Here is a 24,793-nt window from a genome sequence, read left to right as displayed (position 1 = left end):
AGGCCAACCTCATTTTTTAATAGAGGGCTACAAAGAAGCAAGGCCTTTGTATTACGCGAGAGGTAAAGCTGTGTCCATACATAGGTAATAGTAGTCGACGACGCGACGGCTGACTAAAAAAAAAAAAAAATATCTGGTGTGAACATCACACGACTTTCCTTATCCTATTGAATAGTGCTTATTTGAACCCACCCGCGGGTTTTACAGGACCGAGCGAAATCGCTCTGCGTTCTAAAAAAAAAGCTAAATTCGCGAAAGTATTGTTTACAAACCCACCCGCGGGTTTTACAGGACCGAGCGAAATCGCTCTGCGTTCTAAAAAAAAAGCTAAATTCGCGAAAGTATTGTTTACAAAAAATGCGAACATTGAGACTCGAGTAATTTTTTCCCTAGCACTACAGTATTTCAAAGTTGTAGTCTTTGCTGAGGACATTGTTATCTGACACACTAAGGCACAAACAACACCAACGAACAAAGGATTGAAAGTACTGAAGAATGGGTGCAATGAGAACCTCATGATTGTCAATACGCGGAAGTGTTTTGGGAATAAAAATCCATTTTCTCAAGCCTAGACTGGCGTACGTTATCACTTCAATGTTAAACTGTACAAACACTAGCACCCACAAGCCTAGTCTAACCCTGTGTGTAAACGCCACCTTAATGTTACTAGATTTTTAGTCTAGATCTAGAATTTCGAGGGGAACGGCACTTGTCGCATTATCCAGATTGTGCTAGGCTTTATACAAAAACTAGTAGCTTGTAAGAATAGCCTAGTCGTAATCTTTACTTGGTAGGTACCTACTTGTTCCCGTTCCAATTGAATGAGATTACAAAACTAGGAAAACAGCAAGACATTTCATATTGTAAACTAAATAATAATGATGCAAACTTGGTCGAGATCTTCAGACGTTTCCAGTACCTACATATTTGGTAAACACTGTAAACAGTCCTAAAAGTTAGATTCAGTACCTATAAACTTTTCTTTCTTTTTTTTTTTTATACATGAAGCATGGCAGTTGTTTTAACAATCTATTGTACACAAAAAGTCCTCTCCAAGGCTTGGGTGAGGGGCAAACAGCCCAAGTTGGGTTAAGCTTATACGAATCTGTTGCAACAGTTTCTATACTGATCAAGTTAACAAAACCACATAAATTTCGATATTACGAGTAAAACAGGGCTCTTCGATTACCTACATTCGAGAACACTTTATAATAATTGAGTAATTGATTATGTACAAAAATAAAATGCGAAATAGAGAGTTTCCACATAGCAATATCGTATGTGTTACAATATGAACACCAGGAACCAGGATCGATAATGTTATGTTAAAGTCAATGTTTACCTCTGAGAATGTTCTGAGAACGCTGGGAGATTGTTCGGGAGTGTTTAGGCGTGATCTTCCTTTGAGAATGCTCAGGTATGGCCTACAAGCATGCTTAAAGGTTAACAAACACTTCAACATGAGAGTGTGAACCCTGGTGTTCTAAAGGAATTACTGTGACGATTCATAGACACAGGTGTAAATTAGTATTTTGTGACGACATTGCGATAAGAAAACTCTCTGGTAGACATATGTAAACAGTGAGTTGTAAAAAAAAAGAACTACTCTTTTCAGTTGGACAATTGACTGAGCAATGAGTCAGATGCTAACTCCATCTAACAATAGGGAGTTGAAGAGTGAGTTTTACATGATTTAGGATCTGACTCATTGACTGAGGAGTTTACTGAAAAGAGTAGTTCTTTTATTTTGAAGAACATGCCGACTTGTATGTACTTTTCTCCTTGAAAATATCAATAAATGAACAGGTTTATTAAAAAAAAAAAAAAAAAAAAAAAATCTCTCATTTTTTCAACAAAAAAAAAAAAAAAAAAAAAAAAATCTCTCACTATTTACACATCTCCTTAGCCCCACTGTCGGTCTCAATAATACTCCGCAAACTTGGGCAGGTCCGTTTTATCGGCAAAGTATTTATGTTTCAGTGCATTCTCCGCATTGATTCGTGTGGCAGGACAATAGATGAGCGTCTTCTCAAGCAAGTCCAGTCCATCCTGGTCCAAATTCTTCACGTGCTTGTCCAGACAGAAGTTGGACCACTCGGGGAAGGTCGTCTTGTAGTCGGGCAGTTTCGACACGCCTGGCCAGTTGTCTTCGGTTGGAGTCGTCAGCACTCGGAAGATACGGAATAGCTGGTCTATCTCAGAGTCACCTTGGAAGAGAGGCTTGCGGGTGGCGATCTCGGCGAAGATGCAACCGATCGACCAGACGTCTACTGGACAGGAGTACCGCTGGGAACCTAGCAACACCTGGGGGCCATATCAGACGATATTGAGTTTTTTTTTTATACGAATACATCGAATCCGGATTTATTTAGAAAAAAAAAAATCTGGTGTGAACATCACGACTTTCCTTATCCTATTGAATGATGCTTATTTTTATGTTCTATAGTAACTTTTACAATATCTCTAACCGTTTAGTCAGTATACCTGAAAACCGCCAAAAAACGGCCAATAACCGCCAAAAAGCGGTCAAAATACCGCCAACCGCAGCACCTATCTTAAGAAAAAGTTTCGTGTTACATTCTTGCCTCATTTGTGGACTACATACCAATAGCTCATACCGTTCCCGAGATATTATTGAATTACACCGAAAACCGCCAAAAAGCGGTAAAATGCGGCCAACCGTTGCAACCGATCTTAACCAAAAGTTTCGTGTCGTATCCTTGTCACATTTGACAGCTGCATGCCAAATTTCAAGTCTCTAGCTCTTACCGTTCTTGAGATATTTTGTTTACAGACAGACAGACAGACAGACACACACACGGACCAATGGCTGAAACTTTGGATTTAGATTTTGTTTACAGACACACACACGGACCAATGGCTGAAACTTTGGATTTAGGCTCTAGGGACCTCAAAACGTGTTTTGACACTAAAAACTGACCATCGAAAATTTGACCCGATTACATTACTTTCCTTCCTATAGGATAAGGAAAGTAAAAATGAAAGTGAATCCAAAGGATCCTGATTCTTGAATCCTTCGAATCCGGACTGGTCGGATGTAGAATCCGGGTTTAATAAGAATCAAATACCCATATGATGTGAACAGGAGAGGATTCGACTCAGTTGTAGGAATGGAGAGGAGAGGGAGAAAGAAAAGGGGAATTGTTTTGAGAATGAGTGAGAGTAGGAATTCCGAAGAACATAGTGTTTTCTGTCGTTTTTCTCGAGTTTTTCGCCATTTTCGCGGCCTATTTTTCTTCTACTTGTACTTGCAAAAAATTATCTACAGACTTTACTTTACATGAATAATAAATCCTATGTAGGTCCAAGCGGAATACTACTTACCTCAGGGGCACGGTACCACAGAGTGACGACCTCATGGGTGTAGATTCGGACCGGCACACCAAAAGCTCTCGCCAGACCGAAGTCAGCCACCTTGACAATGTTGCTCTTGGGCTTTATACAAAAACTAGTAGCTTGTAAGAATAGCCTAGTCGTAATCTTTACTTGGTAGGTACCTACTTGTTCCCATTCCAATTGAATTAGATTACAAAACTAGGAAAACAGCAAGACATTTCATATTGTAAACTAAATAACAATGATGGAAACTTGGTCGAGATCTTCAGACGTTTCCAGTACCTACATATTTGGTAAACACTGTAAACAGTCCTAAAAGTTAGATTATTTGGTAAACACTGTAAACAGTCCTAAAGTTAGATTGAGTACCTACAAACTTTTCTTTTTGGTACACGAAGCATGGCAGTTGTTTTAATGATCTATCATACACAAAAAGTCCTCTCCGGGGCTTAGGTGTAGGGGCAAACAGCCCAAGTTGGGTTAAGCTTATATGAATCTGTTCCAACAGTTTCTATACTGATCAAGTTAACAAAACCACATAAATTTCGATATTACGAGTAAAACAGGGCTCTTCGATTACCTACATTCGAGAACACTTTATAATAATTGAGTAATTGATTATGTACAAAAATAATATGCGAAATAGAGAGTTTCCACATAGCAATATCGTATGTGTTACAATATGAACACCAGGAACCAGGATCGATAATGTTATGTTAAAGTCAATGTTTACCTCTGAGAATGTTCTGAGAACGCTGGGAGATTGTTCGGGAGTGTTTAGGCGTGATCTTCCTTTGAGAATGCTCAGGTATGGCCTACAAGCATGCTTAAAGGTTAACAAACACTTCAACATGAGAGTGTGAACCCTGGTGTTCTAAAGGAATTACTGTGACGATTCATAGACACAGGTGTAAATTAGTATTTTGTGACGACATTGCGATAAGAAAACTCTCTGGTAGACATATGTAAACAGTGAGTTGTAAAAAAAAAGAACTACTCTTTTCAGTTGGACAATTGACTGAGCAATGAGTCAGATGCTAACTCCATCTAACAATAGGGAGTTGAAGAGTGAGTTTTACATGATTTAGGATCTGACTCATTGACTGAGGAGTTTCCTGAAAAGAGTAGTTCTTTTATTTTGAAGAACATGCCGACTTGCACTATGAACAACATGTTGTCAATAGTACCAACACCAATACTACAAACATATCCTGAACAACATACCAACACCAAACATATCATGAGTATGAACATTGTACAACATAAAATAATTATGCTACGAACAAGAAGGTAAAACTTTGATCAATGAAACATAGTCAAAAAAGAAGAAAAAAAAACTCGACTGTGATTTTTTTTTAATCGAGCTTTTTTTTATCAATTCCCAATATTAACGTTGTCAATAGTACCAAAGAAAATGTTTTCTGAAATTGATTGAAACGTTGGGTTCTAAATAACTACCCTTCGATTTTTTTATGTATATTCAATTCTTCTTGAGCCTTCAACACACGCTACGACCTGCTCGTCAGAAAATTCGTACAAATGGATGTAAAATTTCGTAGGATCTGTGAATCCGCGACTTGAGTTTGAAAAATTCTCGTGTGTGTACCAAAAGTTCAAAGACAGACTTGAGTTTTATTGGTGTTGATAGTAATTTCATTAATATTAGTAGTAGGTACTTTTTTTTAGTGTGAGGTATTGAGGTATGCCTATGCTTATGTGCTTCTGTTTTATTTTTTCCTCACTACTGCTGTATGTTGTGAAGCTGTGAATGTAGTGTCAATCTTCATGAACTATTTAGTATTTATTCAGTCTAGCTGCTCCCTCTCTCAAGTATGTAATAATCACGGCAACCATACTTTAGGTTTTATATTGTGACAAATAGTAGATTCAATTTCAATATGATTTAGTTGTTAGAATTGTCCACTTAGTTTTTCGAAGCTAGTTCAAGAAAATATACCTTCGTACAGTCTAATAATCTATTTACTCTATTTTAGACTGAGACTTCACTTTGTTTGTTCAATTACTCAAGACAAGAGATTATTGTGGGTAATTTTTCAGAAGCCTTGACAATGAAAAAGAAAGCTTCTTCCTGTGTTTAACCTAACCCTATAATAACACTGGTTACTGCTCATTTGTGACAGCTCCTTTTAGTAGAAATCCTTTCCAATATTTGGCTCAGTCAGACCATCTTGTCGTTTTCTAACATTCTCGTCATATCTTCTGTGTTAGTGTCTTTCTACTTGTATTAAAGGTGTCTATTTATTTCATTGCATTTATATGAGGGATGTCCAATGCGGTTACGTTTGTGTGTTGATCACAATGGATCGCTGAAGTTAAGCAACATTGTTCGTGGTTGGTATTCGGATGCATCAATCGCGTGTTGATGGCGTCCGGTCCCACTCACGCTGGGTTAGGTTAATGTGAGTAGGCGCGATTGTCACCGAATAAAGGGTAAAACCACCATCGCTTCACTAAAAAAACAAGTTTTAAAGTGAAGTAAAAAATCCTTATGAATAAATAACACGAAATCAATAAGAAATCGCTTGAGAAGTTGGATATCCCTGCTTTAGGATGTGATTCACTTTCCAGTTTTACTTTTAGGTGTAGTTGTATTATTAATATGTATAGGATATACATAGGTAGCCCAGACATCACTTCGAATTCTTGATATTCGCGCATCTCCCAGCACGTGTGAAATAAAAGAACCCATTCTCTATTTATTCATTTTATTATTTTTTTACCTAGGTTTTTTTTTTTATTTATTATTTATTTTAGACCAATACAGTCTTTTGCATAATGTTATCCTAGAGTTGAAACGAGAAAGATGAAAAGCACATATAGGTACTGTGCTATGTGATGACTTGATAAATAAATAAAAATGAAGCTTTTCACGTATAAAACTACAGAAATGCGAGTTAGTTTGTATTTCACTACTACACATTTTTAGCTTTTTCAAGTATTATTTTTACTGTGTATAATTCTGCTAAGAACTTGATTGTTTTTACCGACTAAGCTGTTTTAGTGTCCTACTTATGTAATTCATTCCCATTGAATTAGACCACAATGTTTTTAACCTATGCATTTGTTGTATTTTCTTGAGTTCTATTTCTCAATATCAAAAACGGAAAAACTTCCGCCGGGAATCGAACCTGAAACCTCTAGCGTACAAGCGTAGTGTCGTAGTGTGATACCCACTCGGCCACGAAGATTTTTCAAGAGGCACAGGTAGATATATCACAAGTGATCTAACGAGATTACTTGATCTACTTGGCTGATCACAAATCATATTGAGGTTAAAGTTTTCTACAGGCGAAATGTTACCACTGCAACTCATTTAGCTATACCATTGACATCTCTTCTAGTGCCCACAGTAACGTCAAACAGAACTTCATTTGTAATAGGGCCTTCCATGTCCATGAAGTAGATTGAACGATCCTTCACACGAATTGGGAAAAAGGATTTCATCTCACTTCTTGCGTATATTGCACTCACCTGAAAATAATAATTACATAAATGAGGTTATTATTATTTTATTTGTTATTTCTAAGAGATTTACAAGAGGGAACTGTAACTGCCAATGTCTCAAGAGAAGGAAGACAGGATAAAAGAAAGCCAGCTGTTCTGAAAACGAACCTTATCCCTTCAGGATAAAATCTGCCACGGACGGGAATCAAACCCGCGACCTAGCGCTTACAAGACAGATGTTTTAAAAGGTAGCACATACCTGTCTTGTAAGTGCTGCATTATTTGGGGGTTCGATTCTCACCCAGGGCAAACTTTATTCAAAACAGATTAGGTTCATTCTTGGAATGGCTGGCTATCTCCCAACCTGTCCTTCTCTTTGATTTTCGAATGACAAGACCTCTGTTGTTACAATCACCTTCTTTTTACTTTCTATTACTACAGTATTCTTCGTAAATAATAAGTCCTTGATCTTTTTTTTTTTTTTTTTTAATAAGTGAGATTGAACTTAATAGGTATTTCTGTTTGTCTCACAGTAACACTTACATACATAGTTTGTCCAATTTTGTTGAAATTTGGCAGAAATGTTCAACACAAAGCAAGGGAAATCTCAACATTTATAGAATGGAGATCACATTACTGAATATTTTCCTATGCTACATACTTACATTTTTCAATGGCACAACTAGTTTTTGCTTCCAAAGCCTGTCCTCAGCTACCAAGAGTGTGATGGTTTTGCCTGCTTTGTCCAGTTTGACAGTAGTGATGATTCTGATATTGTATGCAACCGACAAAGCAACTGCCAGAGTTCCTAGAAAGAAATGTAAAAAAAAATATGTAGAACTCACCTATTGGGCTCTATTATCTAATATATAAAAATGAATTATTTTATAAAATAAAAGAGAAAACAAACAAACATAATCCAACTTTTAGCCAAATATTCCCTTTAATATTAACTTGAGGGGAAAAATCATTTGAACAGAAAAAAACATACTTTTACACTAGCAAAACCAAGGCTTTACTGTGAAATATACCTTATAGTGCCTAGGAGCTACCTCATGGTTCTTAATCAACTTACCGAGAAGAAAACATACAGTTCCCATTGAGTATTTCCACTTGTTTTCACCAAAGTTGTGTTTTGTGAAGAAGTTTTTTTCTTCCGGTGAGTTTTCATCAATAGGGATATCCCTTAATTCAGTCATAATAATGTAACCCAGGTAATACCAGAAGAATGACTGGGACATTCCAAACAATATGATAATGTTTGTATGTCGTGAATTAATGTAATTATAAAGTATGACTTCTTTTGTGACATTAGTGTCCACTTTATTTGTGATGAATCTTGAAATAATGTTTTTGCTGAATGGGATTTTATTTTTCAATATGGTTTTTGCACTTGAGTTATTTAAAATGTAACTTGAATTCAGGCGGTAGGAATAATGTGCAAAGGATTTTGAATTGACTTGAAAGCATTTCTGACATAGCTGGACTTTGTTCAAATTTACAACCTGCTTCAATATGTTGAACATTGACATTGTGTTGAAGTTGAGGTTAAGCAGATAGGTTGATTTCAGATATCTTTTTCCCCTTAGTTTTCAATTGTCAGTAAAACAAAAGGGTTCCTAGAAAGAGAAGATATGTATCAAAGGTAAGAGGGAAGCTAAGAGAGCAAGACAGGATAGGAGAAAGCCAGCTGTTCCAAGAACAAACCTTATCTGTTTAGGATAAAATCTGCCCCAGGCAGGAATCGAACCCATGACCTAGCATTTGCAAGGCAGAAGCGCTACCTTCCAAGCTAACTAGGCTGGCAATTTTCCAGAGTTTGCCTATGGATGTAATGTAAACCTCTCCTGTAAACTGTAACCATAACACATGCTCATCCTAAAACAGATGAAAAACACTTCTACTTTCCAAGTTTTTTATACTTACATAACTTCCGAATTCTCCTCGACTAGCAATAAGCTCTTCAAGGTATAAATTTAATAAGAAAACCAGAGAAATCACCAACTTTCAAAAGGATTTGGCCTAGACTTCAGATTAGCATTAGATCTTGGCAGTAGCAGCAGCAAAAGTGTTTATTGGGTTACCTAATTTTTTTTTTTTTTTTTTTTCAACAATAATACCTACTTAATAGTTTTACTGACGGGACGAACCCAGTATGTATACATACCTATTCAATTCGACGGGGCCGATAAACATTGACCGCGTCTGAACACGGGAAGAAAATGGCGAAGGAGAAGAGCAAGGCCAACCTCATTTTTTTAATAGAGGGCTAGAAAGAAGCAAGGCCTTTCTTTGTATTACGCGAGAGGTAAAGCTGTGTCCATACATAGTAGTCGACGACGCGACGGCTAAGCCGCCTACGGCGGCCGATTTTTGGTCGAAAATTTCCTATCTTAAAATACTCCCCGTGTGATAAGGAATCATATAAAGTATAAAAAAATTGAACTTTTTTTTCGAAATCCTTGATCTTTTTTTTTTTTTTTTTTAATAAGTGAGATTGAACTTAATAGGTATTTCTGTTTGTCTCACAGTAACACTTACATACATAGTTTGTCCAATTTTGTTGAAATTTGGCAGAAATGTTCAACACAAAGCAAGGGAAATCTCAACATTTATAGAATGGAGATCACATTACTGAATATTTTCCTATGCTACATACTTACATTTTTCAATGGCACAACTAGTTTTTGCTTCCAAAGCCTGTCCTCAGCTACCAAGAGTGTGATGGTTTTGCCTGCTTTGTCCAGTTTGACAGTAGTGATGATTCTGATATTGTATGCAACCGACAAAGCAACTGCCAGAGTTCCTAGAAAGAAATGTAAAAAAAAATATGTAGAACTCACCTATTGGGCTCTATTATCTAATATATAAAAATGAATTATTTTATAAAATAAAAGAGAAAACAAACAAACATAATCCAACTTTTAGCCAAATATTCCCTTTAATATTAACTTGAGGGGAAAAATCATTTGAACAGAAAAAAACATACTTTTACACTAGCAAAACCAAGGCTTTACTGTGAAATATACCTTATAGTGCCTAGGAGCTACCTCATGGTTCTTAATCAACTTACCGAGAAGAAAACATACAGTTCCCATTGAGTATTTCCACTTGTTTTCACCAAAGTTGTGTTTTGTGAAGAAGTTTTTTTCTTCCGGTGAGTTTTCATCAATAGGGATATCCCTTAATTCAGTCATAATAATGTAGCCCAGGTAGTACCAGAAGAATGACTGGGATAATCCAAACAATAAGATAATGTTCGTATGTCGTGAATTAATGTAGTTATAAAGTATGACTTCTTTTGTGACATTAGTGTCCACTTTATTTGTGATGAATCTTGAAATAATGTTTTTGCTGAATGGGATTTTATTTTTCAATATGGTTTTTGCACTTGAGTTATTTAAAATGTAACTTGAATTCAGGCGGTAGGAATATTGTGCAAAGGATTTTGAATTGACTTGAAAGGATTTCTGACATAGCTGGACTTTGTTCAAATTTACAACCTGCTTCAATATGTTGAACATTGACATTGTGTTGAAGTTGAGGTTAAGCAGATAGGCTGATTTCAGATATCTTTTTCCCCTCAGTTTTCAATTGTCAGTAAAACAAAAAGGCTTCCTGGAAAGAGAAGAATATGTATCAAAGGTAAGAGGGAAGCTATGAGAGCAAGACAGGGTAGGAGAAAGCCAGCTGTTCCAAGAACAAACCTTATCTGTCTAGGATAAAATCTGCCCCAGGCAGGAATCGAACCCATGACCTAGCATTTGCAAGGCAGAAGCGCTACCCTCCAAGCTAACTAGGCTGGCAATTTTCCAGAGTTTGCCTATGCGTGTAATGTAAACTGTAACACATGATCAGCCTAAAACAGATGAAAAACACTTCTACTTTCCAAGTTTTTTATACTTACATAACTAAAATGCCGACTTCTCCTCGACTACCAATAAGCTCTTCAAGGTATAAATTTAATAAGAAAACCAGAGAAATCACCAACTTTCTAAAGGATTTGGCCTAGACTTCGGATTAGATCTTGGCAGTACCGCAGTAGCAGCAATTCAGCAAAAGTAGAAAAAATTCTCAAAAAATTTGAATTTTCTTCTTTTTCAAAATTTCCCGCGATTTGAGAAGAAAGAGTCGACTCCAAGCTCCGTTTACATCCAACACATTTTGAAGAATCCGTAAGAAAAACATGAACGTTTTTTGTTTTGCCTCGTCGTTTGCACACGATTGTTTTTGTGTCACAAAAGATGTAACCAGTGGCGTTCATACAGTAGACTGTGGGTGCATTGAACCAGAAGCGTAGAGAAGAGACATACGCCTAGCTCTAGCCATATGGATATAGACTTGTAGAGAAAAGCATCGTTTCTCTATTAAAAATTGAAAGTTGTTAATTTTCTTTAAAATTAATCAGTAGGACCCAATGGCTTCATTTTTGTAATTTTTGGCCATGGGCTTGAATCCTGGCCTTTTCTTATATCTTGCTTGATTCAAAGATTGTCACAGATAATTACACCGAAAACCGCCAAAAAGCGGTAAAATGCCGCCAACCGTTGCACCGGTCTTAACCAAAAGTTTCGTGTCGCATCCTTGTCACGTTTGACAGCTACATACCAAATTTCAAGTCCTAGCTCTTATACCGTTCTCGAGATATTTTGTTTACAGACAGACACACACACGGACCAATGGCTGAAACTTTGGATTTAGGCTCTGGGGACCTCAAAACGTGTTTTGGCACTAAAATCTGACCATGGAAAACCGAGTACATTACTTTCCTTCCTATAGGATAAGGAAAGTAAAAATGTCTAGTACCTTTTTCACATCGATCGACGGCCGCCGACCATGTATGGACAAAGCTTTAGGAGTGTGGAGTTGTTCATGATCGAATACCCCTCAAACGTGTAAACTGTCCCGATTTTGAAAATTTGGACCGATTGCAATACTTTCATTACTAGTATAGCTCCGCTATACTGTAGTAATAGAAAGTAAAAAAGCCTAGTACCTTTTTCACATCGATCGACGGCCGCCGACTTATATGTATGGACATAGCTTTAAGAGTGTGGCTGTGGAGTTGTTCATGATCGAATAGTCGAATAACCCTCACCTCAGACGTGTAAAAGCTACGAGAGAGAGAGAAAACGATTTTTTTTCTTTTTTTTTTTCAAATCGAAATTACGTTTATTCAATAAAAAAATGCAAAGGAATTAAAATTAAAATAAGTATTGTACAAAATGAAAAAAATACCTCAACAGACACCAATATGGTACCCATCAAGCATGCTGGGAGGCGCGCGAACGTCAAGAGTTCGAAGCGTTACCCGGCATAGATTTTAAATGTTAACATTACAAAGAAATAGCGTAAACGAAGGAAATAAAAGCGATACGAGTTAAATCCTATTCATGCAGACAGGTTGGAAGGCAATATAAAATGATCTGGACACCAAATATGAAAATTATGTACAAACTACCCACCCGCAACAGACACCAATATGGTACCCATCAAGCATGCTGGGAGGCGCGCGAACGTCAAGAGTTCGAAGCGTTACCCGGCATAGATTTTAAATTTTAACATTACAAAGAAATAGCGTAAACGAAGGAAATCAAAGCGATACAAGTGAAATCCTATTCATGCAGACAGGTTGGAAGGCAATATAAAATGATCTGGACACCAAACACGAAAATTATGTACAAACTACCCACCCGCGGGTTTTACAGGACCGAGCGAAATCGCGAAAGTATTGTTTACAAAAAATGCGAACATTGAGACTCAAGTAATTTTTTCCCTAGCACTACAGTATTTCAAAGTTGTAGTCTTTGCTGAGGACATTGTTATCTGACTCACGAAGGCACAAACAACACCAATGAGCAAAGGATTGAAAGTACTGAAGAATGGGTGCAATGAGAACCTCATGATTGTCAATTCGCGGAAGTGTTTTGGGAATAAAAATCCATTTACTCAAGCCTAGACTGGCGTACGTTATCACTTCAATGTTAAACTGTACAAACACTAGCGCCCACAAGCCTAGTTTAACCCTGTGTGTAAACGCCACCTTAACGTTACTAGATTTTTAGTCTAGATCTAGAATTTCGAGGGGAACGACACTTGTCGATTTATCCAGCTTGAGCTAGGCTTTATACAAAAACTAGTAGCTTGTAAGAATAGCCTAGTCGTAATCTTTACTTGGTAGGTACCTACTTGTTCCCATTCCAATTGAATTAGATTACAAAACTAGGAAAACAGCAAGACATTTCATATTGTAAACTAAATAACAATGATGGAAACTTGGTCGAGATCTTCAGACGTTTCCAGTACCTACATATTTGGTAAACACTGTAAACAGTCCTAAAAGTTAGATTATTTGGTAAACACTGTAAACAGTCCTAAAGTTAGATTGAGTACCTACAAACTTTTCTTTTTGGTACACGAAGCATGGCAGTTGTTTTAATGATCTATCATACACAAAAAGTCCTCTCCGGGGCTTAGGTGTAGGGGCAAACAGCCCAAGTTGGGTTAAGCTTATATGAATCTGTTCCAACAGTTTCTATACTGATCAAGTTAACAAAACCACATAAATTTCGATATTACGAGTAAAACAGGGCTCTTCGATTACCTACATTCGAGAACACTTTATAATAATTGAGTAATTGATTATGTACAAAAATAAAATGCGAAATAGAGAGTTTCCACATAGCAATATCGTATGTTACAATATGAACACCAGGATCGATAGTGTTATGTTAAAGTCAATGTTAACCTCTCAGAATGCTAGGAGACTGTTCTGAGAACGCTGGAATATTGTTCTGAGAACGCTGGGAGATTGTTCGGGAGTGTTTAGGCGTGATCACGATATTACGAGTAAAACAGGGCTCTTCGATTACCTACATTCGAGAACACTTTATAATAATTGAGTAATTGATTATGTACAAAAATAATATGCGAAATAGAGAGTTTCCACATAGCAATATCGTATGTGTTACAATATGAACACCAGGAACCAGGATCGATAATGTTATGTTAAAGTCAATGTTTACCTCTGAGAATGTTCTGAGAACGCTGGGAGATTGTTCGGGAGTGTTTAGGCGTGATCTTCCTTTGAGAATGCTCAGGTATGGCCTACAAGCATGCTTAAAGGTTAACAAACACTTCAACATGAGAGTGTGAACCCTGGTGTTTTAAAGGAATTACTGTGACGATTAATAGACACGGGTGTAAATTGGTATTTTGTGACGACATTGCGATAAGAAAACTCTCTGGTAGACATATGTAAACAGTGAGTTGTAAAAAAAGAACTACTCTTTTCAGTTGGACAGCTCAGTCAATGAGTCAGATGCTAACTCCATCTAACAATAGGGAGTTGAAGAGTGAGTTACATGATTTAGGATCTGACTCATTGACTGAGGAGTTTACTGAAAAGAGTAGTTCTTTTGTTTTGAAAAACATGCCGACTTGTACGTACTTTTCTCCTTGAAAATATCAATAAATGAACAGGTTTATAAAAAAAAAATAATAATAATAAAAAAAAATCTCTCACTATTTACACATCTCCTTAGCCCCACTATCGGTCTCAATAATACTCCGCAAACTTGGGCAGGTCCGTTTTATCGGCAAAGTATTTATGTTTCAGTGCATTCTCCGCATTGATTCGTGTGGCAGGACAATAGATGAGCGTCTTCTCAAGCAAGTCCAGTCCATCCTGGTCCAAATTCTTCACGTGCTTGTCCAGACAGAAGTTGGACCACTCGGGGAAGGTCGTCTTGTAGTCGGGCAGTTTCGACACGCCTGGCCAGTTGTCTTCGGTTGGAGTCGTCAGCACTCGGAAGATACGGAATAGCTGGTCTATCTCAGAGTCACCTTGGAAGAGAGGCTTGCGGGTGGCGATCTCGGCGAAGATGCAACCGATCGACCAGACGTCTACTGGACAGGAGTACCGCTGGGAACCTAGCAACACCTGCGGGCAATATCAAACGATATTGAGGGTTTTTTTCTACACGAATCCATCCAATGCGGATTTATTTAGAAAAATAATGTTTTCTGTCTTTTTTCTCGAGTTTTTCGCCATTTTCGCGGCCTATTTTTCTTCAACTTGTACTTGCAAAAAATTATCTACAGACTTTACTTTACATGAATAATAAATCCTATATGTAGGTCCAAGCGGAATACTACTTACCTCAGGGGCACGGTACCACAGAGTGACCACCTCATGGGTGTAGATTCGGACCGGCACACCAAAAGCTCTCGCCAGACCAAAGTCAGCCACCTTGACAATGTTGCTCTTCGCATCAATGAGAAGATTCTGAGGTTTGAGATCGCGATGCAGAACGCGACGCTTGTGACAGAACAGGATGGCTTGGAATATCTGATAGGTGATGCTCTTCACTTTATCCGCAGCCAGGAATTGGCCTGAGAAAGAAGTACACAAAGTGTGAGAATGTATAGGCAGGAACCGAACCCGCGACCTAGGGCTTAGAAGGCAGGCGCGCTACACTAGGCTGGTAGAATGTAGACTTATACTAGTAGGAAGGAAACCTCCGTGGTCGAGTGTCACACTAGGCTTGCACATAGGAGGTCCTAGGTTCGATTCCCGGTAGATTCGAAGTTTTTTCGGCTGTGTTTGGAATATGAGGTATACTCAGCCTCGCCTTGAGCGAACAATTGAGTAGCTACTCTTGTTGCAGCATTATCAAGAAAGAAATGGAATTCGCAAAGGAGGCTCTTAGAAATGCAATTGTATCCACAAAAATGGTGAACAGACTAACCTACATTTTTTTACATGCATGCCAAACATTTGTCAAATTTGAACAACCTATTGAAGCTATTTTACTTCCTATGACAACTATTTTACTGTAGAGGATATTATTGAAAAAAAGTACCTACCTTTAGGCACAGTGTCAATGTACTTCTTCAAATCCATGGACATGAACTCGAATATCAAATACAGTCTATAATTCTCAATCATTGTGTCATGAAGCTGAACAATGTTCGGATGATTCAATTCCTTCAGGACAGAGATTTCCCGGATGGCAGTTGCTGGGATTCCCTCATCATCATTCTCCATTCTAATCTTCTTAATAGCCACCAGAGCACCGGTGACTTTGTTCTTGGCTTTGTACACGACACCATATGTTCCTTCACCAATCTTCTCAACCTTCTCGTAATCCTCCAGACGAGATTTGACATCATCAGTTGCTTTATCACTCATGTTTCTGTGTGCTTGTTAATGCCGGGTATTTCTGAGAGAGAACAAGAAGAACAGGAAACTGTTAGGTTGGTAGGGTATCAAAATGCCTTTTTTTTTCAACTACATGGTCTGGTACTCTAGTTATTTGTTAGAACCACTTCTCCAGTGACTCTTTATCTCTATTGTGTGTAAACGCCACCTTAATGTTACTAGATTTTTAGTCTAGATCTAGAATTTCGAGGGGAACGACACTTGTCGATTTATCCAGCTTGAGCTAGGCTTTATACAAAAACTAGTAGCTTGTAAGAATAGCCTAGTCGTAATCTTTACTTGGTAGGTACCTACTTGTTCCCGTTCCAATTGAATGAGATTACAAAACTAGGAAAACAGCAAGACATTTCATATTGTAAACTAAATAATAATGATGCAAACTTGGTCGAGATCTTCAGACGTTTCCAGTACCTACATATTTGGTAAACACTGTAAACAGTCCTAAAAGTTAGATTCAGTACCTATAAACTTTTCTTTCTTTTTTTTTTTTATACATGAAGCATGGCAGTTGTTTTAACAATCTATTGTACACAAAAAGTCCTCTCCAAGGCTTGGGTGAGGGGCAAACAGCCCAAGTTGGGTTAAGCTTATACGAATCTGTTGTGTGACAGAACAGGATGGCTTGGAATATCTGATAGGTGATGCTCTTCACTTTATCCGCAGCCAGGAATTGGCCTGAGAAAGAAGTACAAAAAGTGTGAGAATAAGCAGGAACCGAACCCGCGACCTAGGGCTTAGAAGGAAGGGGCGCTACACTAGGCTGGTAGAGTGTAGACTTATACTAGTAGAAGGAAACCTCCGTGGTCGAGTGTCACACTAGGCTTGCACATAGGAGGTCCTAGGTTCGATTCCCGAATTTGACCACAATAATAGTAGTAGCCTACTGCTGGAGTAAAGGGACTTTACAGTCCTATGCGAGCAGTATAAATAAGCACTATTATTCTCAATATTGAAAAATTTTCTTTCTACTTTACCAGATTTTAGAATTCCAACACCATAATGTATTGGAACCTTTAGCACCTTTTCATTGTGCTATAGCCCTAAAAATGTGTTTGTAATAGTAGCAGACAGACAAAATTTTTTTTTATCAGAATACAAGAGAATGACTAACTCTAGGGTTTATAGGCTTATGTTGACATTGTACAAACAAGTTTTTTGTTCAATTTTTGTAGGTCCATGAAGCACTTTTCTAGACCTCAAGGGCCACTTGAATCTTACACTAACATACTGTTCCCTATAGACTAATTGGCAATTTTCACCAAGTGCCTGTGTATTTTCAGCATTTAAAATTTTTAAAATCATTAGGTACTACATATTATGTACCTACATGGTTAACATACTGTGTGACCAGTATGAACAAGCTACATATAATTTTCTCCCTGTCTCAAAGGTGTAGTGGTCAAGGTACTCACTTGGTAAACAGGGCATGGGTTCAATCCCAGCCAAGAGCATGTCATTTTACCCTCATTTGAGAATTCAACCACTTATGCCAGATCTTACAACAGAGAGTTTTCAGTAACTTAATCCAGAGTTTAAAAATACTCGCCTGTCTAGATCAAATGACATTAAAACCCTTAACACAGTGTCAACTTTCAGTGGTAAGATGAGCCATTAATAATGGAGCTCCAAGTGTCAAGTGATATCACTAGCATGAATCCCACCCCTGTAGCACAGGGAGCTCCACAAGGACACACACAGGGGCCTCCAAATGTCTATAATTTAGATTATTTAGAACATCCACTCCCCCTCCCTGTGCACATTTAGGGCCTCCAAATGTCTATAATTTAGAACATCCACTCCCGCTCCCTGTGCACATTCAGGGCCTCCAAATGTCTATAATTTAGAACATCCACTCCCCCTCCCTGCGCACATCCAGGGCCTCCAAATGTCTATAATTTAGAACATCCACTCCCCCTCCCTGCGCACATTCAGGGCCTCCAAATGTCTATAATTTAGAACATCCACTCCCCCTCTCTATGCACATTCAGGGGCCCCAAATGTCTATAATTTGGAACATCCACCCCCATCAATCAATTGACCGAGGAGGCCCCAGGTGAAAATCCACAGGAGAGGCTGCTCTACTAGGTGGTAGAGAACACCTCCGGCATTAACCTCACCCTAAGGCCTAGTGGTTCCCTTTCACTCGAGAGACTGTTTTTGCCTATCCACTCGGTACTGTGATGGGCAGCAGGAATATTCAATGATTTGTGAACGATGGATTGAAGATTCTGTAACTTTGTGAAGGTCCGTCTTGACTAGGTGGGTGGGAACTATTTTAAATAGTGAAGAAGTATATGTTTATCATTTCAACCCACCTAGGCAATGATTTGTGATTTCCACGGGTAAATATACTAGATACAAGGGACAGGATGTGGTTCTGAGTACTTTTGTTCTCTATCCATGCCCAACATGATGCCATGTTTTTCCTGTTCAAAAAGAAATAGTAACAACTTACCTAGTTATCCGGAGATAATTTCCTTTGCAGAAGAAACGTTCTGGAACAGTTCTGAACAATAGTTAGAAAGGAACGGGAAAATTAAAAATCTTGGGCAATTTACAGAACTTCAGCGGTTTTTTCTTCTTTTTTTGGAGGATTTTTTTTTGTTTACTTTTTTTGACGGTTTGGCTCTTTTCAAAAATTTGAATAGAACAGAAGTTTACTGCTAGGAGCGCTAGAGTTTGGAAGGGGAAGAAAAAAAATTCGTTCACACTCAATCCATTTTGCGCATTCGCGTTCCATGAAATAATCATCAAATATCAAACTTTTATTAATCCCTAAAGCCTAAAATAAAAATATTTAATCAATATTATAATTGAAATGATGAAATTATAAATTAATTTCACAGTAAAAATACCAATAAAATAGGTAGAAAAAATCGCAAAGTATCGATACGTAATGTGATTCTGGACGAGCTTTACTTATCAAAACTGGTGGGGAAGGGAAAAGAGGAGAGAGTGGCTCGGTTCACATGTCATGTCATTCTTGATTGACCTCTTCAGTTATCAAAACTGGTGGGGAAGGGAAAAGAGGAGAGAGTGGCTCGGTTCACATGTCATGTCATTCTTGATTGACCTCTTCAGTACTTACTACTTACGTCCATCAAGAAATAGAACAGTTGCACTTGGGTGATGTTTCAAAGTCAAAAAGCTGAGAAAATGAGGGATTCTGGAACACCTCTCATCCAGGCCGGGAAACCGGTTCGTGTCACGGTAGAGTTCTCATTGGAGAATCCTGTAGGTGAGTAGGGGGAAAATCCTGTACTTAAACAATGTAAAACAAAAAGGCTAGTGATTAAGTTTATTTCATGTTTCAACACATTGGGTTGTTAACATACATCAGACATCAGTAGGTATATACAGTAAAAAAAAAGCAAAGAATGAGACAAAATGTGAACATAATCAAAGAAGTAAAAAAAGAAAACAAAAACTAATGTAATAATGTAATAATTATGTACCTACCTACACATCGATACCTATACTCAGGTATCTGTAGGCAAACAGATTGAAAAGAAATGTTGATGTAGATTTGCAGAACAGTGCTTCATTACAATACACAATCTAAGCACCATAATAAATTGAAATAAATAAAAAATACAAAATCTAGGCATCTTACTACTGTAGGTAGGTGTTTCTTTTAAAATAAACAGAAATACCTGCCATTGCAATGCAAATAATGTGTTTATCTGTTCAAAAACCAGGGCCGTATTTAAGGGGAGGGGGACCTGGCCCCCCTGATACATCACTGTTTGAACTCTCCCCCCCCTCCCCTCACAAAATCCTGGATACGGCCCTGTCACAAGGGGAAGTACAAAGATACGGACGAGAGATTTTAAATTTAATTAACTTCTTAACAAAGCGTCCATGAAAATGAGCTCTGAAAACGCATTGTAAATTGGGCTTACTGGCGATCTTGATGTACTTAGTAATAAGCTTAATAAGATACGTGTCATTAATTACCTACCTAGGTACTTGTTTTTGTTTACTGACTCACCCTAACCCAAGCGTTGGTTCTTACTGGAGAATCTTAGTTTCCGTTTGACGTTAGTTCCACGTTTTGCGAGAATTGAGGAAAACCAGGGGGCTTCACGTTCCATGAGAAAACATCGTACTTTGTGTCTAGCACGTTGAAAAAGTTATGATGTCATATGTAATAGGAGAAAAACCATTGCATTGGTAAGGTAACCATTATAGCACGAAAGCTATAGATTCGTAGACGCTCAACCCATCCTCTGGGTTCGTTTGCCTTTACACCTAAACCTCAGAAGGCTAGGTGGTAGAGAACGCCTCCGCCGTTAACCGCGCCCAGGCTATGTTTAGGTGTATTTTCCTCGTGAGAAAATTTAGCAATTGGAACCGGTTTCCTTATGGAAAACTGACATATGGTGCCTGTACTAAACCACAGGAAGCATACACAGAAAGCCCACACTCAGGCTTAGGTGTAGGGGCAAATAGCCCTGAAGGATGGGTTGAGCTCACACGAATCTACGAAACCATAAGGAAATTCAAAATGACCGAAAGTCCTTTCGGATGCGTCTTGGCGGAAAAATTAGGAGCATCTTGGCGAAAGAAAAAGTACTCATCAGGTGTACCTAGGTGTTTGTACTGCCAACCAGACAACAACTATGAGAAAACTGAGAATGACATTGGCGGCCTAGTTACCCACATTATGTACGTACCGTCCTATCTGGTTTGTCTCGCTGGAGGACGTAAAACTGAGACAAAGCCAGCCCTGTGAAGCCACAGACAATAACACTGGCTCTTTTGAGGGTACCTGAATGGGACTATGGTCAAGTCCGTCTCAGGAAGTTGGGTACAACGACATAATTATGTACCTGAATATCCCTCATCTGACCCCTACAATTTAGGGGCCCTTAGCTAGCTCTCTGGCCTTGATGACACCTCTTGGTATCCTCTTAATGGGATAGTCTATGGACTCACAGCTTTTCTCTGGAATAAACCTGAGTATGCGGACTCTTTAGAGGTGCTGCAGGTTAATTTTAGAGAAACTGGGGAGGTTGAAATATACCAGTGAGGGTACTTCTAGGTTCCATCAAGGCCAGGGTATAGCAGCTTGGGCAGGGGAAAAAATACTGGTCACAATAGATCTACAGAGGTCGCAGTGTTAATTGCATACTCTCTTGGGAGAGGAGCAACCAGTCCCATAATAGAAGGTAACCATTATAGCACGAAAGCTAGATTCGTAGAAGCTCAACCCATCCTCTGGGGCCGTTTGCCTTTACACCTAAACCTCAGAAGGCTAGGTGGTAGAGAACGCCTCCGCCGTTAACCGCGCCCAGGCTATGTTCAGGTGTATTTTCCTCGTGAGAAACTTCCGAAATTGGAACCGGTTTCCTTATGGAAAACTGACATATGGTGCCTGTACTAAACCACAGGAAGCATACACAAAAATCCCACACTGAGGCTTATAGCTTATAGTTCATCCAGATCAATGTGACAGCAATGAGTCATCAACCCAAAATGAAGGAACCAATCAGATTGCAGGAAATCCTTACATTGTTGCAATTCAGGTAAAGGTCTATTTTTGATAAACTCTCTCTTCTAAAATGCAGAGGTAGCTCTAAGTTCAGAGGTTGGATTCCAGAACAGGGAAGGTGGATATCGCCTTAAGAGCCTGACTTTGTTTCACTGTCGGAGGAAGCACTGTGCAATATAGCTTCCCCTTTTAGAGATTCTCTACCATTGCACATGTGACATGTTAGGCAACAATGCCTATTTTTTTGCTGTCACATTGATCTGGACACACTATAGATGTAGGGGCAAACTACCCTAAAGGATGGGTTAAGCTCACACGAATCTGCGAAACTATAAGGAAATTCAAAATGACGCATCCGAAAGGAAAATTTACCTTGGAGTATAAAAATTAGGAGCATCTTGGCGAAAGAAAAAGTACTCATCAGGTGTACCTAGGTGTTTGTACTGCCAACCAGACGACAACTATGAGAAAACTGAGAATGACATTGGCGGTCTAGTTACCCACATTATGTACCCTTTTGGTATCAATTTAATAATTTCTAATTTGAAGAAACCATTTACTTAATATGTAAATGTCTAGTATGCAATTCTACAAATTTCATGTCTAATCCTTTTACACTGATAATGGCAGGTAGCTACCTACTTAAAGTAGTTCCTTATTCTCACAAGGCTGTGTCCCAAATTTCAAGCACAGATTGTTATAGCGTTCAAAGGGGGGGAAACCTACATTCCTCGTTGTCCCTACCTTCTTCAAAGAGTGAAGGTAGTAAATTGAGTAGGGCAGGATAATGAACACTGGTCCACTCTTCTACTAGAGACAAATACGTAGAGTCCTCTGTCTTGTGAGCTTCCATCTCTGCCAGCTTTTGTTTCTCTTGCTCGAGTTTGTTCTTCAGTTCTTGAACCCCCAGCTGAAAATAAGGTTTTCCAATGATTGCTCTCACTTACAATAATTTTACAAAGGTTTAACAGATAAGGTTTGTTCTAGAAATGGCTGGCTTTCACCTATCCTGTCATCTTTCTCTATTCAATTTCGGGATGATGAGACCTTCGTTGTGACAGTTCTCTCAAACCTCTTTAATATAAGAAGAAAAAAAGCAATCTATGTCCAAGGTCTAAAGTTATTCAAATTTCAGCCACGTATTCAATTTTGTATATTAGTAAAAAAAAAAAAAAAAAGTTTTCACTTACCTTGGCAGCAAAGGGGTTCGATTCAATCATGGTTTTAAGGAGCTGCACTGTGTACTTGACTACATTACTACTCTTGTCCATCAGTCTACCAATAGCTCGTTCCAACAGTTTCAAAGTAAAGGCCACAGGAATTGCTTTGTCCAATACGAGCCTTTGAAACAGTTGTAGTACCTGCAATACAGAGACAATGATTATGCAAACATTTTAAAACAAATTATTGCTGTTTTTTTACTTGCAAGTGAAAGGAAATAAGTCTGTTTACAGGCAAAGGACTCTTGTGGATCTGTAATGAAAATTTGTCAAATTCATTTTTTTTTTTTTTTTTTAAAAAATGAGTGTTTCACCGCCGTTTTTATTTCGTAGCAATGAAACAACTGCTACATTGGACGCATGTGGTCTGTGTCGTAGCATGCCCATCCCGTAGTATGCCTCTCATCAGATGGGCGAGAAGAGGCACAATACTCCCCATTTAGGTGCTGGGTCAACACGAGAACACCAGAAAGTAACCCGTTGAAATATTTGCAATCGAAAAACGAGTATAAATTTTTTGTCGATGGTGGGATTCGAACCCGGGACCTTCTGCATGGCAATCAAGCGCGTTACCACTGGACTCCTTCTTGGATTTTTATTTGTCTCCTTCTGAGAAGTTTGGTCATTACTTCATTAGTGACGTTCTTTTGTTTCACTATATTCTTAGGAATAGTCGCACCGAGTTCTGCAAAGAAAGGAAAACCAATGTAAAGAAAAGATACCTGAATAGCTTCAACACATTCCTTGCTTGTGTACCCATCGTGATGGAATTTTTCCTCATTGATGTAATTATTATTATCTGTTATTTTTCGTGTGGTGTTTTACCTCGTACCTACCTACGCCGTGGTCATGAGTTGTCCTTTTCATTATTTCTAATTTCCCGGTATTACAAATTCTCATGACTTCTTGAAAGTTTTACCTCGATGATTTTTTTCCTTCAGTTCATACTTTCCGTGTCCGTGAGATGTATAAGGTACGTCATCGGTGCGCGGTATTTTAAAGATTGGCCAGAGACGCCCAGAAATCAATATCCGGGATTCCTCCATGTTCTAAGTTTGTCCGTATTGTATACAGATTTGTTTCACTATAACAAATGACGGACGTCCAACTACATTCCTCCTGACGGACTGGACGCACTCACATACAAGATCGGACTCAGGGGGATTCACACGGACTTTGTGTAGAGAGCAATTGGCGAGTACACCGTGAATCGAGTCCTTGATGATGTTCCACCTGACATCAACGGTGCAGAGATTGACCTTCCACGTAGCACGCGTTGCACCCTTGCCCAACTCCGATCAGGGTGGTGCCGCCTACTCAACAGCTACATGTCCAGGATAGATGGAGTGACGTCAAACACATGCCCGAAGTGCAACACCGGGTCCCACGACGTGAAACATCTATTTTAGTGTCCAGCAGCACCCACCAACCTGGACGTCACCATATTTTGGACGGACCCAACGGAGGCGGCACGCTTCCTTGACCTGAGGACGGCAGAGGAGGTCGATGTATGATGCTAATACAATAACAACTATAACAAATCAAATCATGAATAAAAGATGTTAGTTAGCTGTTAGCTTCATATAATGATAATCCACTAGTTGGAATGGACCTTCAATAAATTACCACTTCAATCGAGTATCATGCACATTTATGCAGTAGTGGACCAAATCTAAACCAATTTTAACCAAAGCTATATAAATTCGATTTTTCGTTAGACCGAAAACCTGGTCAGCCTTGGTTAGGAGCCGAGCTTAGGTCCATTTGGTCAGCAGGCTTGTTCCGTGTCAGTAGAGCAGAGCAAGAGGCAAGAGAGTTACCAATGCCAAAAGTGAACCTGACGTAATCAGAAACATGTTTCTGGTCAGGGCAAAAAACACCCGAAAATGGTTTGACACGACTTAAGTAGACGTCCATAACGGAGAACTGATCATTGACTCTAGCCTAGTCCCGATTCAAGAGAAAATAAACCATGCTAATGAATATGGAACTTTTCTTTTTCTTCCACGACTTCTAGATCCCGAGATAAATCGA

General features: G+C 38.6%; 3 protein-coding genes across 5 annotated transcripts; all 3 read right to left on the bottom strand.

The window, feature by feature from the left end:
• Positions 1 to 1,858: 1,858 nt before the first annotated feature.
• Positions 1,859 to 18,660, bottom strand: LOC103515580 (cyclin-dependent kinase 1). 2 transcript variants are annotated; one of them, XM_026828252.1, is made up of 5 exons: positions 18,501 to 18,660; positions 15,691 to 16,046; positions 15,074 to 15,216; positions 3,346 to 3,435; positions 1,859 to 2,304 (listed from the first exon to the last, which is right to left on the bottom strand). In XM_026828252.1, exons 2-5 carry the CDS (start codon positions 16,013 to 16,015, stop codon positions 1,921 to 1,923), a joined length of 942 nt encoding a protein of 313 aa, XP_026684053.1. In that variant the 5' UTR covers positions 16,016 to 16,046; positions 18,501 to 18,660; the 3' UTR covers positions 1,859 to 1,920. The 2 variants fall into 2 exon arrangements, with proteins under 2 accessions (XP_026684053.1, XP_008478744.1); XM_008480522.3 differs by lacking the exons at positions 1,859 to 2,304; positions 3,346 to 3,435 and adding an exon at positions 14,318 to 14,764 and having other exon boundaries at positions 14,984 to 15,216; positions 18,501 to 18,657.
• Positions 6,253 to 10,898, bottom strand: LOC103515603 (transmembrane protein 223). 2 transcript variants are annotated; one of them, XM_008480549.3, is made up of 4 exons: positions 10,730 to 10,898; positions 9,896 to 10,440; positions 9,486 to 9,628; positions 6,253 to 6,849 (listed from the first exon to the last, which is right to left on the bottom strand). In XM_008480549.3, exons 2-4 carry the CDS (start codon positions 10,350 to 10,352, stop codon positions 6,688 to 6,690), a joined length of 762 nt encoding a protein of 253 aa, XP_008478771.1. In that variant the 5' UTR covers positions 10,353 to 10,440; positions 10,730 to 10,898; the 3' UTR covers positions 6,253 to 6,687. The 2 variants fall into 2 exon arrangements, with proteins under 2 accessions (XP_008478771.1, XP_008478765.1); XM_008480543.2 differs by lacking the exons at positions 9,486 to 9,628; positions 9,896 to 10,440; positions 10,730 to 10,898 and adding exons at positions 7,488 to 7,630; positions 7,898 to 8,441; positions 8,749 to 8,893.
• LOC103515763 (condensin complex subunit 1-like) lies at positions 16,031 to 22,929 on the bottom strand. Its single transcript, XM_026828058.1, has 4 exons — positions 22,730 to 22,929; positions 22,266 to 22,449; positions 16,597 to 16,720; positions 16,031 to 16,046 (listed from the first exon to the last, which is right to left on the bottom strand). The coding sequence occupies exons 1-4, from the start codon at positions 22,808 to 22,810 to the stop codon at positions 16,031 to 16,033; spliced, it is 405 nt and encodes a 134-aa protein (XP_026683859.1). The 5' UTR covers positions 22,811 to 22,929.
• Between the last annotated feature and the right edge of the window lie 1,864 nt (positions 22,930 to 24,793).

This window comes from Diaphorina citri, unplaced genomic scaffold (genome assembly GCF_000475195.1).
Source record: "Diaphorina citri unplaced genomic scaffold, Diaci psyllid genome assembly version 1.1 scaffold50, whole genome shotgun sequence".
Taxonomy (NCBI): domain Eukaryota; kingdom Metazoa; phylum Arthropoda; class Insecta; order Hemiptera; family Psyllidae; genus Diaphorina; species Diaphorina citri.
Note: the sequence above shows the minus strand (reverse complement) of the source record. Positions and strands in the feature narration are given on the sequence as shown.